We start from the raw sequence: 18,553 nt of genomic DNA on the forward strand, positions 1-18,553 counted from the left end.
CTGTTTCATGGCAGGGTGTCTACGACCCGGGACAACCGGGAGATCCGGGAAAAACCCGGGATTTTTTTCATCCGGGAAAAACCCGGGATATTTTTAGAATTCCGGGAATTTTTCATTGTTTTAGTTTTCAGTTAATTTTTTGTAATTTTGACTATTAAGAACCGACACACTAACAAAGGATATTACTGTATCCCGCTACTGCAGAATAATACTTCAACAATAAAACATAAATGCGAGAAAAAAATGAAAATAACTTAAATTGCAAAGGAAATGCGCCATATACAACGACGACACAAGTACTCATGCAAGCGCCTGTCGATTGAAAATGTGTCAAAGGCTTTAGCAAGACTATGCAGTGCTTCATAATAACAAATTGCCTCCAATGAGCGTGTAGTCGCAACTGTTTACATTCGATTTGTTTTAGCAGTTAACGCGCGGGCTCATGCACATGCGCAGTAGTCACGTTTGAGTAGTAGATTCTCCCGCTTCTGTCAATAGCAATGTGGCTGTTGGCTGTGCAAGCAGTTGCAGCAAGCAGCTAGATACTTCCAGGAAAAGGGGGCGCCTAATTCATATTCTTGAGGGAAAAAAAAACTTGTTTCACAAAGCACCTAGAATCCAGTGCACGTTTGCCTATCAATTAGTCATATGATTTTGAAACGCTTCTCTGTTGGTTTTTGAACACATTTTAAGTTGATTTCTGAATGAATCATAAGCTGACTTTTGAATGCATGCATAGTGTACGTGATGTCACTGTCAGGAGAATCCTCGTCGCATCTAGAAATAAACTTTCCACAGACAAAAGGGGACAGGGCTATACGAGCTGAGTGGAGTAAAGCCGAATGGATGAATGGCAATCGCTGTCTGATTATGTGGCTGATTGGGTGTGTGAATGATCAGCATTGTTATAATTACTAGCAAAATCCATAGATTCATACTATCAGAATGGAAATAAACAACTGACAGGAATAACAGGTGAGAAAGATTATGTATTATCTTCTCGGTGTGTCCAAGAAAATGAAGTTTTGACAGAAAATGTTTGACCAGATCGCTACACTAGTAAGGACCAGTAGTACAGTCCCCGGCTACTAGCTGCTTAAGTTCTATTATGGAAGTAACGTGGAAAACGTGTTGTACGAACACGTAACAACGCCTAACCGGAGAATAATTGCGGGAGAACTAAACCAGTTATTCTGGCAGGGTTAGTGAATTTAATCGGCAAACAAATTTTGACAGTGGCAGCAATAGCTACAGAATTGGTGATGACAGGATTGTTTGTTAGAACGAGGACGGAGAAGAAATGAGGACATCACACAAATTATGGAAGAATAAGACGATTCCAAATTTATATAAAAATTTCGTAATACTAGTTTTCGATCTCATGCTAGAGAAGCTGGTGCATATGAATGAAACGTGAAACTATTTCCTAACATAAAGCTTTTTGCTTGTAGTAGGCCTAATAGGCATTTGATATTGATATTTATTGGATTATATTCTGTCGTGTTATAAAAATGACCATTTGTGCCAAAACAGTCTCGTTTATTTGGCGTGTTATAAAATTGCTGCCGTATTAGAAAGGCCTATTTTGTTTTATCTAGCAGACAGTGACAAAATAGACGTAATCAGATCAAGAAACGATGCCAGTCTTGGGTATTATTTGTATTAACAGCTTTTTCAGTATTAGATAACTACATTTCGATTTTCCATGTAGCAAAACGTTTGACAAACTTTGATGAGGTAAAAGATTTTTTCACAGAAAGGAAAACATGCCATGTAAAGCTGTAGCAAGATTAGAGAGAAAAAAATGCTAGGAGCTAAGGTTTGAAGAAATGTGTAATTTCTTGCTTATCTCTTGTCAGTACTGGTTTTATATATCCTATATTTAATTTTATGTCACACAAAACAGCAACTTATTAACTAATGGGCAATGAAGAGTTCAGATTTTCCGAAGAGTTCTTGTTCTCTCGATTACAAATAATCCCATCCGCTATTAATTGCGAGATTTTTTTTAAGAGAGGCAGACTGCCATTGCATTAACCTTTTCTGTCAGAGGTAGCGAGCCCACAGCAGAGATTCTATGTCCCAAGAAGATCACTTCAGATTGTCCGAAAACACTCTTGCCAATGTTCAGAATGACTTCCCAGTGTGCTCTGAATGCTTTAACACCTCTTGTAGATGTTGTTGGTGTTGTTCCTCAGTCTCCAAGAATACGAGCACATCATCCAGGTACACAAAACAGACCAGGAGGCCTTGAAGAACAGAGTCAATGAATCTTTGCCATGTCTGCACTGCATTTCATAATCCAAAGGTCATGTATGTGCTCTCAAACAGGCCGAACGGTGTTATAGTTGCAGTCTTTGGAATGTCTTCTTTAGCCACTGATAGCTGAGTATAGAATTTTGCACTGTCTAAGACACTGAATATCATCACACTATGTAATGTACAGTTGTAGTCTCTTAATAATAGCACAGGATATCTGTCTGGTACTGTAGTCATGTTTAGCAGATGACAGTTTCTGCATGGCTGACAGGCCCCACCTTGTTTTTGGCACCAGATGTAACAAAGAGGACCACGACTGTTCGATGGTCTAATAATGCCCTTTCACAGCATGGTGTCGAATTCAGCTTTCGTGATTGTGAGACGGTCCAGTACTAAACATGTAGGTTGGCATGACACTGGTGGTCCACCTGTCATCTTGATTTGATGCACTGTATTGTGTTGAATCTGTTTATGTGCACTAGATGGCGTGATCAAATTCAGAAAGTGATTTAATAGTGAAGCATATTCACCCCAAGGTGCCTGCATGAGCTCTGCACTGTGGGTGGTTGCAATGCAATGAAAACTGGTGACAGTGAAACCAGTAACACTGTCCACTAATTGGGCATTTGCACATCTGTTGAGAGGTTCAAATGTGCCATGAGATCTGCAACAATTATCATATCCTTGATTTCTGCAACAATTATATTCCATGTGAACATATGACATTGGCCTAAGTTCAACTCCATTCACTGGGTTCCATGGGTCGCAATAGCCAAATTATTGGCAGCTGTTAGATGGAAGGCAGTTGGTGGCCACCAATGATGCAACAGAGACCATGCCAGGATATTGTGGTCTGAACCAGTGTCTACAAGAAATCTCAGGCCAGAACCTCTGTCACTGATGAACAGGCAACAGGATGGTGCCAGGCAATCAGTTGCCCTAGAGTCGACTGCTGCTGGCATTTGGGTGGAAGCACAGTGTCCAACGTTCTAACGAATTAAAGTGTGAGTATGAGTCTGGGTTATATCAGCTTATTCCCCCAAACCACTTTCCACTTCTTTACAAGGGGACTTACTTGGAACTTGCAGCCATTCTCTTCTTTACTGGCTAGCTGGCTGTTGAAAATTCTCTTGACTTCTTCTCCGTCAAATAACGTTAGCTACAGAAATTTTTAGACTCATTCTACTTATGAAATAAATAGACAAATAAAGTTAACTTAACAATTAACAATGTATTTGACATTTGTACACAATAAAACTCTCACTTTCCACATAAATATGTAATTTCCTGTAAGTCTCTCATACAGCCAAACGTCAGAAACAAATTGAGTTACAGTTAAAAGAAAGTTGCCTTAGAAACCATAACTTTTCTTAACATGAATCAGAAAATAAGGCTTTCCTATAGCAAGCGTATGTTCGGAGTTTTCAGTTCTTTTTCAACTGTCCTTGTTTTAATAACAATAGTCAATGATACAATAAGCACAGAGCTGCATATAAACTTCATGGTTCTTCCTTACACACTCACTAAAACATCTATGGATTGCCCAACAGGTACTTGTCAGTGCCGTTCGTCCGACGTGTCTACTTTCTTTCCATGATTGATTTTAAACCTCCTCACACAAACATGTGACACACAATAGATAGGATTCTACCATCCCACACTCATATCCAGAATGTCATGTGTTGGAGATGGTAGAAGGCTGAGTGGTTCTGTCATTAACACAGAAATTCTCTAATCGCTACATATCGCCCCCCTCAGATGGAACACGTGATATTTTACATCACAATCATTATGCAAATAATATCACTCATAATAACATTTCATATCTTAACAGTATATTTTATTACATATGTTTACATATATATCTTTCCTTTCAATAACAATTCTCTGTCCTCTTTTCTTATTTTACTTTGTTATTAAGACATGAGCATTTAATCATGGTTTTAGTCAGTCAGCTTTACAAATATTTAGGAGTTGTGAGGACTCTTCATCTTTTCTTTATTTCCTCCTCCTCCTCCTTCTTCTTCTTCTTCTTCTTCTTTTCCAGTCGTAAACTTCAGGTGTTTATGACACATGAATACATGAGTAAGATTACTCTATTCTTATCTTGTGTACTATCTTTCTCCTAGCATGTACTATTTTCATTATTTGTATCTTGGAGGAACTCTGAACAAAATGAAACTGTTCTTTTGACATTCATTTTTTTCTGTGAAACATAATAATGCTAGTTGTTCATAGAATTCACACTTCCGAGAATAATCCCTATAAACTTTGTGATTTTTGTCATGATACTGTTCCCTTCTCCTAGGATCAGCATGTATTCCTTGCTTGTGTGTTGACTTTATGAGAGCACTTCCTCTTTCCATTCTGGTAGGTACGCTCCTTACAAAACTTACCTATTTTTTAGAGGTACACCTGCCCTTTATACTTAGTGAATGCCAGGTATGCCCCCCCCCCCCCTCCCCTTATCCTTTCTGAGTAGGCCTCATGGTTAATTACCCTAGTATACATTTCTGTGTATACCATGATTATGTATCTTCTGCTAAAGATATAAATCCATTTTAAACTTCGCCTTTATTCTTTAATATATCATTTTCTCCCTAGAGTCCTCCTCTATTTATCAACTTCTGTATTTTCAATAGATATTATGTCTGCATATACTATTTATGTCCCACTATCCTTCAATTCATCAGAGTACTTATTACACTGACATTCCTTAGTGATCAATATGACTAATTCCATTCCTACTTCCATTTATTTTCTTTGCTCATACCTCTTCCTTATGTATCCATATCTCATGACTACTTTATAGTTGTTCATTATGTAGCGTTTTTGTTCCATAAACTTATATGCTTTTGTCTGTCATTGTACATGAGTTCATCGTGCCTATTCTAATATCTGTTTAGAAAACACTGTTCTTTGTTTATGTGCACCTCTTTTTACATACATTCAATGTAGAACTGTCATAGCTTCCTATATATGGGCGCATAGTTCCATATGTACACACATTTTCCCCTACAACACCTGGCGGTTCTCACATCATGACAGGCTTTGCCTTATGTAATTTAATGTTTGTGTAGAAGTGTATATTTGTTTATATGTGAATGTGTGTTCGTGTAGTCTGATTTTCAGCCTTCTTATCTAAAGATAAGATCTGTATCACATCTTATAAAAGGTATAAAATACTCTATACAAAATAGAAAATTTATACACTACAGTATAACAGTTGTTCAGATAATCACATAATATTATAATTTCCACAAATATAATACTCTTTTCAGTTTATTTCGTCTAGATATCACTTTTTTGTGATTCTCTTAAGTTGTTCTCTATTTTACAGTCACATCTGGTTTTCTAAACAATAAGATTACAGAATAGTTCTAGATTTTAAAGGAATTTGGTGCAGGAAACTATTTGGAAAAAACACCAAAAACAACTCAGAATCCGACAGTCGTTACTCCACCTGTTAACTCAGGATTTTAACATCCCTGCGGGATAGATGACAAAATAGTTTAAGATTTTGAAGGAATTCGGTGCAAGAAAACTATTTTGGAAGAAACACTGAAAACAACTCAGGATGTGACGGTCATTGCTTCGCCCGCTAACTCAGAAAGTTAACGTCCCTGGGGAATGTACAATTTTACATCCTTTACTTTGTATTTCCCGTATTTTTTTCTATTTTTTTTTTCTTTCTTGTGTTAAATGCCAATCAAAATATTTCCTTATAGTACCCCAAGTATTATTATAATAATTTGGGTCCCATAGATCTGATATTAGTTTTTCTTGAGCACTGCCAGACCAGTTCTTCTCTTTAAATTTCTTTTGAAAGTCTCCCCAAGAGGAAAAATTCTCAGTATTCAGTGTTACCTGTTCTGAGGCTTTCCGCAGAAGGTACCTGACAGCAAATTTGATCTTCTTGAAATCTTCCCGATTTTTTGGTAAAGCTTGCTTAAATCTTTGTAAGAAATGGGTCAGATGTACATCTCTGCCTGGCTTAAATTCGGGGAATTGTCTAGAAAACCCTGAATTAGCTTCTCATTGCAAATCAGTCACTGCTTCACTAGTTAATACGACATTAGGTGAAGTTACCCTTTTTTATACTTTATCTTGGATAAGCTTAAATTCTCTCCACAGGGTGTCCATACCCTTCCTGGTATCACTAAGTTCAGAAGAAGGAATAGGCGATACGTTTCTGGATGTTATTCTCTCAGTACCCTTTCAATCAGTAATTTCTCCAAATTGTTCCTCCAAACTAATTACATTTATAATATCGAGTTAGCTATTTTCGTTTTGAAATTTCTTTCTACATTATCTACCCATGTATTGACACCTGTAATTTGTGATTGAATGATTGGCATTAATTCATTCTGCTTATCTACACTCTCTTTCAAAGTATTCACTCCCTGCCTTACATCATTATACTTAATATTGTACACGTTTTCAAAAGATCCTAACTTTTCAGTAAGTTCTGATTGTACATTATTACATTTGTTCTCAATGTTAAGTTCTAACCTTTTCGATAAATCTTGAAAAGTGTCATTCTGTTTCTGACTAAGGTCAGTAAACATATGAGTTATATGAGTGGTCAAAGAATTGGTCAACTCTTTGTTTGAATCTGTTTTTAAATTCTCTACTTCTTTACTTATAGCGTCGAACTCAAGTCTTCAAAGCACCCATGCCTTCGCATAGATTACTAAATTCTTTGCTTTGAGAGTCGACTTTGATGTTTAATGAACCTAAATTTGTCATTTGAATATTTAGTGTTTCACTCTGAGCATTTAAAGCTTCACTCTGGGTATTTAATTGAGAACTTAATGTGTTTAACTTACAACTCTGACCTTCGATTAAATTTATCAACTCAGCCCAGTCAGGCACTTCTTTGCCAATTTTCATGGCCATAGCTGGGTCTTGAGTTTCCCCAACTTGTTGTATATTTTACATACTTTTATATGCCTTAGCTCTTGTAAGCATTTAAAACTAACTTTAAATATGATAATTACTCAATAAAAGTTCACTCAACAGTATCTTGTACCACTTTGTACTAAAGTAATCAAGTTTTGTTTCATGCTAACCTGCCATAGAATTTGTGTTGCGTAGGTGAGCGGATGTGGAGGCAGGTCAGCACTGGTGAACAGCAGCTGGTGCCAGCGGCGTCAGATGTATATTGGTTGACATGCCTGTGTCCCTGCAATGTGTGTAGAGCTGTATACTCCCCGCACTGGATGTACTTGGTTGAAGTGTTCTATGCGTATTTCTTCTTAGACAAATACGTGGAAATCGTCTTTGCTGTTTTATTGTTGTGAGTTTTTCATCTCTTCAATGTTTTTCCATTTAAATTTTGCTCCATTGGATACTTGAACATATTCCAATTTCTCAGAGTCATTCCCTTTTCTTCTTATGTTTGGTAGCTTTGGCAACATGTAACAGCTTCCTCTCTCATTTTTGACTTAAAATTCCTGTTTTCTCAGTTCTTTCACACAGGTCACCACATTCTAGTGTTTTAAAGTATGAGTTTGATTCTGCATTATATCGGCTTATTCCCCCAAACGACCTTCCACTTCTTAATGAGGTGACTTACTTGGAACTTGCAGCAGCTCTTCCTTACTGGCTAGCCGGCTGCTGGAAACTCTCTTGACTTCTTCTCCATCGAATAATGCTAGGTACAGGAATTTTTAGACTCATTCTACTTATGAAATAAGTAGACAAACAAACTTTACTTTTCGTCCATTAACAATGTATTTGACTTTCATACACAATAAAACTCTTACTTCCCACATAAACATGTAACTTCTGTAAGTCTCTTGTACAGTCAGAAACAAATTGAGTTACAGTTAAAAGAAACTTGGCTTAGATACCATAACTTTTCTTAACATTAATCAGAAAATAAGGCATGCCTATAGCAAGCTTACGTCAAGAGTTTTCAAGAGTCCATTTTCAACTGTCCTTCTTTTAATATCAGTAGTCAATGACACAATAAGCTGCATATGAACTCCATGGTTCTTCCTTACACATTCTCTAAAACGTATATGGATTGACCGACAGGTACTTGTCGGTGACATTAGTCCAACACGTCTACTTTCTTTCCATGACTGATTTTAAATCTGCACACACAAACATGTGATGTGCAGTAGGTAGGATTCTACCATCCCACACTCGTATCCAAAATATCGTGTGTTCAAGACAGTAGAAGGCTGAGTGGTTCTAGAATTTACACAGATATTCTCGAATCACTACAAGTGATGTACATTTTCGTGCATTCTTGCCAAATATGCAGTGGTACCAACACACAGGCTGCTCACATTGTAAAGATTTAACATTGCTCAAAGACCAACTTCTTGAACATATGTGATAACGCGCTCTGCCACTGTTGTTTCCAAAGCCACCTTGCAACAACAGAGCGCTGGCCTGTGCACATAATATGTGTACTTTTGTTGTGAATGAGTTGTAATCGGTGTGCGTGACTATAGCTGAGGCCGTTGTGCTGCTGCTTTGCACCATGCTCATGCTGATCTGGGCAAGTGTGAGAGTTTTCTGTATGTGGTCTGCTAACTCTGCCATGGGGTCCAGTAGTATGTTAGTTTGTGATGCCACTAGTGGCTTAATCTGTGGCAGTAATCTTCTTCTCCACAGTATATCCAGTAAGTTATCTGGCAAGGTAACGGTGTCCACTTTACTGTACAGGTGACTCAGATATTGTGATGTCTTATGATCACCCACAGGACCTCGATCTTCCTGCAAAGCAGCAACTCTCCATATTAGTTCTGTCTTGAGTTTCTTGTAAGAATCTGCTGCTGGGGGGTGCAGTGATGACGTCTTGCACATCATGCTATTGGCCGTAATTACAGCAAAACAAAAACTTGCTTCCACCTGCGTGAACCATAAGATAGGATTATTGGATCAAAAAGGTGGTCTCGATACAGTGCATTCTTCAGAGATCTCCTGAGCCTAATAGAAAAAAAAAATGGCTATAGTTCAGTTCCTTCGGCTTGAGGATCACTTTGGGCTCACCACATGTTGGGATCATTGTAATTAAAACTGATCAACATAATAATTCTGATTAATCCAACACCAAAGGATTTAGCTTGACAGGAAACTCTTTATTCAATGAGAACAGGAAGCTAATTTAATTTTAAACCAGAGCGACAATACAGAATAAAAACACTTAAAAAACATGGAACATAAAAAACAAGGAATAAACATTGTGCATGGAGAATGCACAAGCACATTCAAAAAATAAAAAAGTAGTGCCCCTGGCAGCCGAGTACAGAAGTCTTTGACAGCAATGATACACTATTACACCCAAAATGCAGCACCTCTGGTGACCAGTGTAGAACTACCTTGACTGCAGTAATTTTGCTGTTACATCATGCAACATTGCACTTTCACACGCTTTTGTGCAATAGCACCTAGCAGCAGTCGTGTCAGACTCTATTATACTGTGAATTCTATTCAACTCAAGAGTTCCTAGAACCTAATCATTATACCTGTTTTTTCTTAGTGTTAAAGAAAATCTTTTTAGTTCTTCAATAAGGTTGTTATTTTCTGTGTATGTAATTGATTATTGTATAAATCTTGACAGGATTATAAAATTTGAGAAAGCCAGTTGTGTTAAAAATCTGTAAGATGAATAAAGATTCTGATTCCAACAGGATTCACTCTCATATTTCAGTCAGTAAGTGTTTAAAAAAATTGTTTTTGCTGTGGTTGGAAGCTAAGGGAAAAATTGTCACTTACTGAATAGTGTAGATGTTGAGCAGCAGATAAGGGACTAGAAGAGGTTGATTAGCAGCTGAGCTTTGGAACAAAATGATTCATCAGAGATCAGTGGACACAGAAATTTCAAGTGCATGTAACCCCTTAGTCTCCCAGTATTAGGACTCTTCTGGTGAAGGTACTGGCCTTGCTTAGTGGAAAATAAGGAAAACTTTGGAAAAGTTATTAATTGGTTTTTACGAATAGTTCCTTCCCCTATGAACCATAGACCTTGCCGTTGGTGGGGAGGCTTGCGTGCCTCAGTGATACAGATAGCCGTACCGTAGGTGCAACCACAATGAAGGGGTATCTGTTGAGAGGCCAGACAAACGTATTGTTCCTGAAGAGGGGCAGCAGCATTTTCAGTAGTTGCAGGGGCAACAGTCTGGATGATTGACTAATCTGACCTTGTAACACTAACCAAAACAGCCTTGCTGTGCTGGTACTGTGAACGGCTGAAAGCAAGAGTCCGCCATTCGGATCTCCGGGTGCAGACTACTCAAGAGGACGTTGTTATCAGGAGAAAGAAAACTGGCGTTCTACTGATCGGAGTGTGGAATGTCAGATCCCTTAATCGGGCAGGTAGGTTAGAAAATTTAAAAAGGGTAATGGATAGGTTAGAGTTAGATATAGTGGGAATTAGTGAAGTTCAGTGGCAAGAGGAACAAGACTTCTGGTCAGGTGGATACATGGTTATAAATACAAAATCAAATAGGGGTAGCATTACCCCTAATAATGAATAAAAAAATAGGTGTACGGGTAAGCTACTACAAACAGCATAGTGAACGCATTATTGTGGCCAAGATAGACATGAAGCCCACGCCTACTACAGTAGTACAAGTTTATATGCCAACTAGCTCTGCAGATGACGAAGAAATTGATGAAATGTATGAGGAGATAAAAGAAATTATTCAGGTAGTGAAGGGAGATGAAAATTTAATAGTCATGGGTGACTGGAATTCGTCAGTAGGAAAAGGGAGAGAAGGAAACATAGTAGGTGAATATGGATTGGGGCTAAGAAATGAAAGAGGAAGCTGTCTGGTAGAATTTTGCACAGAGCACAACTTAATCATAGCTAACACTTCGTTCAAGAATCATAAAAGGAGGTTGTATACATGGAAGAAGCCTGGAGATACTGACAGATTTCAGATAGATCATATAATGGTAAGACAGAGATTTAGGAACCAAGTTATAAATTGTAAGACATTTCCAGGGGCAGATGTGGACTCTGACCACAATCTATTGGTTATGAACTGTAGATTAAAACTGAAGAAACTGCAAAAAGATGGGAATTTAAGGAGATGGGACGTGGATAAACTGACTAAACCTGAGGTTTTACAGAGTTTCAGGGAGACTGTAAGGGGACAATTGGCAAGAATGGGGGAAAGAAATACAGTAGAAGAAGAATGGGTAGCTTTGAGGGATGAAGTAGTGAAGGCAGCAGAGGATCAAGTAGGTAAAAAGACGAGGGCTAGTAGAAATCCTTGGGTGACAGAAGAAATACTGAATTTAACTGATGAAAGGAGAAAATATAAGAATGGAGAAAATGAAGCAGGCAAAAAGGAATACAAACGTCTCAAAAATGAGATCGACAGGAAGTGCAAAATGGCTAAGTAGGCATGGCTAGAGGACAAATGTAAGGCTGTAGAAGCTTATCTCACTAGGGGTAAGATAGACACTGCCTACAGGAAAATTAAAGAGACCTTTGGAGAAAAGAGAACCACTTGTATGAATATCAAGAGCTCAGATGGAAACCCAGTTCTAAGCAAAGAAGGGAAAGCAGAAAGGTGGAAGCAGTATATAGAGGGACTATACAAGGGCAATGTAGTTGAGGGCAATGTTATAGAAATGGAAGAGGATGTAGATGAAGATGAAATGGGAGATACGATATTGCGTGAAGAGTTTGATAGAGCACTGAAAGACTTAAGTCGAAACAAGGCCCCGGAAGTAGACAACATTCCATTAGAACTACTGACAGCCTTGGGAGAGCCAGTCCTGACAAAACTCTACCATGTGGTAAGCAAAATGTATGAGACAGGCGAAATACCCTCAGACTTCAAGAAGAATATAATAATTCCAATCTCAAAGAAAGCAGGCATTGACAGAAGTGAATAGTACCGAACTATCAGTTTAATAAGTCACGGCTGCAAAATACTAATGCGAATTCTTTATGGACGAATGGAAAAACTGGTAGAAGCCGACCTCGGGGAAGATCAGTTTGGATTCCGTAGAAATGTGGGAACATGTGAGGCAATACTGACCTTATGAATTATCTTAGAAGCTAGATTAAGAAAAGGCAAACTTACATTTCTAGCATTTGTAGACTAGGGGAAAGCTTTTGACAATGTTGACTGGAATACTCCCTTTCAAATTCTGAAGGTGGCAGGGGTAAAATACAGGGAGTGAAAGACTATTACAATTTGTACAGGACCCAGATGGCAGTTATAAGAGTCGAGGGACATTAAAGGGAATCAGTGGTTGGGAAGGGAGTGAGACAGGTTTTGTGGCCTCTCCCCGATGTCATTAAATCTGTATATTGAGCAAGCAGTAAAGGATACAAAAAAAAATTCGGAGTAGGTATTAAAATCCATGGAGAAGAAATAAAAACTTTAAGGTTCGCCGATGACATCGTAATTCTGTCAGAGACAGCAAAGGACTTGGAAGAGCAGTTGAATGGAATGGACAGTGTCTTGAAGGAAGGATATAAGATGAACATCAACAAAAGCAAAACGAGGATAATGGCATGTAGTCGAATTAATTCGGGTGATGCTGAGGGCATTAGATAAGGAAATGAGACTCTTAAAGTAGTAATGGAGTTTTGCTATTTGGGGAGCAAAATAACTGATGATGGGAGAAGTAGAGAGGATATAAAATGTAGACTGGCTGTGGCAAGGAAAGCGTTTCTGAAGAAGGGAAATTTGTTAACATCGAGTATAGATTTAAGTGTTAGGAGGTCGTTTCTGAAAGTATTTGTATGGAGTGTAGCCATGTATGGAAGTGAAACATGGACGATAAATAGTTTGGACAAGAAGAGAATAGAAGCTTTCGAAATGTGGTGCTACAGTAGAATGCTGAAGATTAGATGGATAGATCACATAACTAATGACGAGATATTGAACTGGGTTGGGGAGAAGAGGATTTTGTGGCACAACTTGACTAAAAGAAGGGATCGGTTGGTAGGACTTGTTCTGAGGCATCAAGGGATCACCAATTTAGTATTGGAGGGCAGTGTGGAGGGTAAAAATCATAGAGGGAGACCAAGAGATGAATACACTAAGCAGATTCAGAAGGATGTCGGTTGCAGTAGGTACTGGGAGATGAAGAAGCTTGCACAGGATAGAGTAGCATGGAGAGCTGCATCAAACCAGTCTCAGGACTGAAGATCACAACAACAACACGAATAGTTGTGCCCTGAACTTTGAAAAAACACAGTACATCCAATTTTCGGTTGCGAAGAGTACAGTTACTTCAATAAATATGACATATGAACATAAGTCAGTAGCCAAGGTAGAGCATACTAAGTTTTTGGGTGTATATATAGCTGAGAATCTTAATTGGAAAATTCATATTTTGGATCTCCTAAACCCACTAGGTTCAGCAACTTTTGCAATCGGAATAATTGCAAATTTTGAGGATATAGAAATTAGTAAGCTAACATACTTTGCATACTTCCACTCTCTGAAGTCATACGGAATAATATGTTGGGGTAACTCAACACTTAGGCAAAAAGTATTCACTGCTCAAAAGAAAGTGGTTAGAATAAAATGTGGGGCTCATAGTCACACATGTTAGCATCTGTTTAAAAGGTTACGAATTCTTACAATGGCCCCACAGTACATTTACTCAGTAATGAAATTTATTCTCAACAACATGGACCAGTTTAAAAACAATAGTGACAAAAGAAAGACTTACACTGTCCCTCACTTAACCTATCTTTGACACAGAAAGAGGCAAAATACACTGCTGTAAAACTTTTCATAAATTACCAGATGTAATAAAATGTCTGATGACAGCTGTAATAGTTTCAAAAATAAATTGAGATCATATCTCCTTGACAACTATTCTGTACCATAGATGAATTCTTGAATAGGAATAAATAAATCTATAGATACATTATATGAATTTTGTGCCATTCAAGGGAATGGGATAGGTAATTAAAAAGCTTATTTAAAAAAAAAAAAAAAAAAAAAAACCCTTGATTCATGTGAGCATTTCTTATGCAATTGACACATTCCACATCATAACAGTTACCATGAGATTGGTCAATGGAACACATAATGATCTAAGTGACTAACCAGTATGAAATGTAACAATATTGTGAAAAGCAAAGTCATTACACACCATATAGCAGAGATGCTGAGTCATAGATAGGCACAACAAAAAGACTGTCACAAACTTTTTGTTGTGCCTGTCTGTGACTCAGCATCTCTGGTATATGGTTAGTAGAAACTTCCTTTTCGCAATATTGCAACTAACCAGTATGAAATATACTGTGAAAATACAATCCTGGGCATTAAAATTGCAATGCTAATTCATCCCCATTATGGTCGGAGGAAGGCAACGGCAAATCACCTTCATTAGGACCTTGCCTAGTAAGACAGTGCGGGTCTCCTGCACCGTTCCCCTACACACTGTAAAGAAGCATGGGACTTTATTTCCATTTTTTAAGAAGAGTGACAAATAATTAAAAATTACTTCATGTGTGCATGCTGTATAGTGTGATAATTAAATTCTTAGGTAATTTGATACTATACAGGGTGCAAAATTTAATGCATAGAAGAGCCATCTCTGCGAGCAATAGTAACTCTACTCTGCTGCATATGAAGTAAAGCTAAACTTAGATAACATTATTTCATGGTACTTCACCTCTGTGCCAGTGTGTGGTTGTGTACCCAATTGCACCCCATACCATCACACTAATTGCTGGTTCTTTATGATGATGTTGATTGCAAGCTGGGAATGTTCATTCTCCTCCAAACCTTGATACATCATCGTGACCTTATACCTTGAATACGTCCATAATGATGTCCCATGGTGGCTGTCTTTGGTCCTCCAGATGTCACTGTGCTATTTATGTGGATATTATCTTGCTGCAGACAAGCTCCTTTCTTGGCACAAGGTATGTGGCCTGGCTGTACAATCCTGCATTGATAAGCCAAAAAAATGTGTGTTCCCTCAGATGCTAGTCAGGTGGGGCTGCTGGGATTCTGCTTGGCATTGAGTGTGGGCCTTCTGAAATCACCAGTTCCATATTCACATGACAGCTTTGAGATCCCGAGCAATGTGAGCAACAATGTCATGCAGTGATAAACTGCAGTCTCAACAGACTGCTACCCTGGCTCTGTCAAATTCTGACACATGTAGCCATTTCTGCTTCTTACATCACGAATAACACAATCTTTTCACAAGTGGCCAACATTCAAATGGGTGAGTTCTGAATGAGGAACCCACTGTTTAACCTTTTTTCATATACAGAATGTAAACGGCATTACTTCTACCTATTTTGTGTGCTTGTGACAAAATGCTAATCATTTGCTTTCTGATGTGAATTTGACATATTTTGCATGCTATCTTTATGATGTTGCGATTTTAATGGTCAGTATTGTAGTATACAGGGAAGGAAGAGGACCCAGAGTGAGATCAACAGAAAGAGATACAAAAGCATCAGCTGAAGTGTGAGGGGGTTTGTGAAAGTGGAGAATATGTTGAAATGATAATTGTCACTTACGAAATCGAAAAGGACTGGTATTGAGAAGAAGATCCAGATGCACATGCTGTGAATCAGTCATTATAGTAAATTGCATTGCCCTGAGCACCTTGCTTCTCAGCTGAGTTGTAATTTGGCCAAAGTCCTACCTCAACCAACCACATCTGCAAATTTGTAAGTTTTGCAATATCAATGCCTCATTGTTTTTACAGCTCTGTCTTACCTGCAGCTATTTGTGCTTCACAGTCGAAAGATGCCAACACTGCTGCTAGCTGTCAGTGACCTTCTTATGCCGTTTCGACTACCGTATAATGCCAGTCACTTCCTCTGCTGATGATAAATCTTCTCTCTGTGAATGTCTAGTTCTGAACTTCAACTAAATCTGGGCCATTGTGATCAACCCTCTTGTAAATATATGTATTCCATCCTGGGCTTTCAACGTGGTGTTTAATGACTAAATCATTTTAAAAGTGGATGTCATTTTTAACAGAGATAGCACAAATAAATTTTATTGGTCAGTCACCATCTTTTAATGCATCAGCTCTGTTGGGCAGTTACCATATTGTTATTAGTATAGTTGGTGCATGCTACTGTGAGCATCCAGGACTGATACCAATATGTCGGTATAGCCTGCAGTAACTGGAACAGCACTTTAAAAATATGTGTAATGTAAAGTTTTAGTGCTTTGAATCATCTGAATTATAAGGACAAATAATCATGCTTCACAACAGTGTCTGTTAGTAACAAGTATAGTAAAGCAGCTTTGCAAAATCTACAGAGACCTTCGTTGAAGACTTTTGCATTATTTAAGTTTGGATATTTTAATTAGATGTAACTGCTAGTATAGGGATTATATTCACAAACACCCATCCAGCTGAATGTTGCTTGTTTATAAAAGTACACACTATTTTACTGATTACATTTATTTTCTTAACAGACCATATTGGAAGCCATTCTCCCATGCTACCTACAGCACATACAGCTGCCCAGCTACAAGAAAGAAGGAAAAACTGAAAAAGAAATAATCCATCAGTTGGCTGTCGCCATGCGAACTCTTGTAAATAATTGTGAAGCATTGGCAAAGTATGTATATTTCCTTTTGCAGGCATTAAATCACATAATAGTATTTACTCTAAAATAAAATGTTTTCCATTTTCTGTTTTTGTTTACAATGATACACTGATTTAACTGTTACAGAAACTACAATGGCCCACAGCGTGCAAGTCCAGAGCATAAAGGATCCAGCCAGAGAAATTACAGCCGAGGACCATATTCCCCAGGATATGATTTTGAAGATGAATCACAGTCCAAATATTTGAGTGACCATAGCCGCAATAAGATGACATATGAGAGGGATCTTGAAGATTCAGAGGTAATGTTGGATCCAGGAAAGCTAGCTACATGTTGCGCATGTTGAACTTAATGTGTGCTGACTAAAATTTTATGACAAACTTCTCTTATGGTAGAAGACACAGTATAAACATAAGATAATAAACCTGTTTTGTACTTAGTATGGAAGATTTGTTTTATACCACCAAAACTTTAGTGACTTGTTTCAACATAGCATCATCATCATGTGGCAGACTTTACAGCTCAAAGTGGTATAAACCACATGCTAATGCTTGCAGTCTGTCTCATATATATGTGTAGTACTGTAGAAGCAAGTGAGCAGTTTCCATGAGCAATTATGGATACTGCATCAGAAACTTCATCAGCAGTGAATTCCTCCATAGACAAATACAGGGATTTTTTTGAGTTGTGGACGTGTTTTGCACTTCCTCTCATAACTTTGTGGAAACAATCAGAAAAAAATAAAGATAAAAAATTATCTAGCCTAATTATTGGTATGTATAAATACTGTTTGTTCAAATAAAAGTATACTTCTCCTCTGAACGGAATATCTTAATCCTATGAAATTATTTATTGATAGGAAAGTACTTCAAGATCATTTCAAACCAGCTTTCACTTGAGCTTTTTAATTTTTTTTAACTTTGTTATAAAATTTGATTCCCCTGTAATAGGGGCTGTTGTCTGCACTTTTCATATTATGTCCTTCCAAATGATAACCATAGTTCTTTCTAGTATTGTAATTGTGCACAACGCTACAAAGACTACTGTACTGCTTGTATTTCAAAACTAATTGAATGGTTTTACAAACATGTATGGATGTCAGTGCTACTATATTCTTACTTTTGAAAATTCCTTTGCAAGACTCACTGTAAGTTAGCTCACATGTGATCCTTATTGATGTTTTTGGAAGAATGAATACTGTTTACTCATACACACTTGGGAGCAGCACACCCCAATACTTCAGTTTCGTATGTAAGGCATGGATACACTAAAGCATAGTAGATAATACGCATTTTCTCGTAGTCAAGAACCTGCGGCATTGTCCTTATTGCAGAAAATGGTTTTCCTCATTTTTGGCATAAGAAATCAGTATGATACTCCCAAGAGAGATGCTGATCTAACATTATGCCAAGGAAAGCCATTATATCATCAAGTTTTTTTTCTGTACCGTAGCCAACATATTTGTTCATGTAACAAATGAAGTGCAGTTTCATAGGTGGTATCTGAAGAAGAATGCTGGATCTGTAGCTGCTATAAATCAGATTTATTTATTTGAAAGAGCAAACAAAACCCACCATTTTCTTCAAGAGGTGTTGAGGTTTAAGTGCGAAACACAATATTGGGCCTATGACCCCACCCTTCTAGCCCTACATACGATTTTTCAATTCATGAAATTAACCATCACCTGCTCGTACATTTACTCATCAACTTTGTCAAGGACACGCACAGCAACATCTGCCTCACTCCAACCATTTTGAGGACTTA

At 37.8% G+C, this 18,553-nt stretch overlaps 1 protein-coding gene across 1 annotated transcript in view; it reads left to right on the forward strand.

The window, feature by feature from the left end:
• The window catches only part of LOC126092046 (protein unc-80 homolog), a 1,190,994-nt gene that overhangs the window by 962,140 nt on the left and 210,301 nt on the right, over positions 1–18,553 (forward strand). The window contains exons 51-52 of the mRNA XM_049907452.1: positions 16,656–16,801; positions 16,916–17,090. Coding sequence (XP_049763409.1) covers positions 16,656–16,801; positions 16,916–17,090 — 321 coding nt within the window. The remainder of the gene's footprint in view (positions 1–16,655; positions 16,802–16,915; positions 17,091–18,553) is intronic.

The sequence above is a fragment of the Schistocerca cancellata genome, chromosome 7 (assembly GCF_023864275.1).
Source record: "Schistocerca cancellata isolate TAMUIC-IGC-003103 chromosome 7, iqSchCanc2.1, whole genome shotgun sequence".
NCBI classification, from domain to species: Eukaryota; Metazoa; Arthropoda; class Insecta; order Orthoptera; family Acrididae; genus Schistocerca; species Schistocerca cancellata.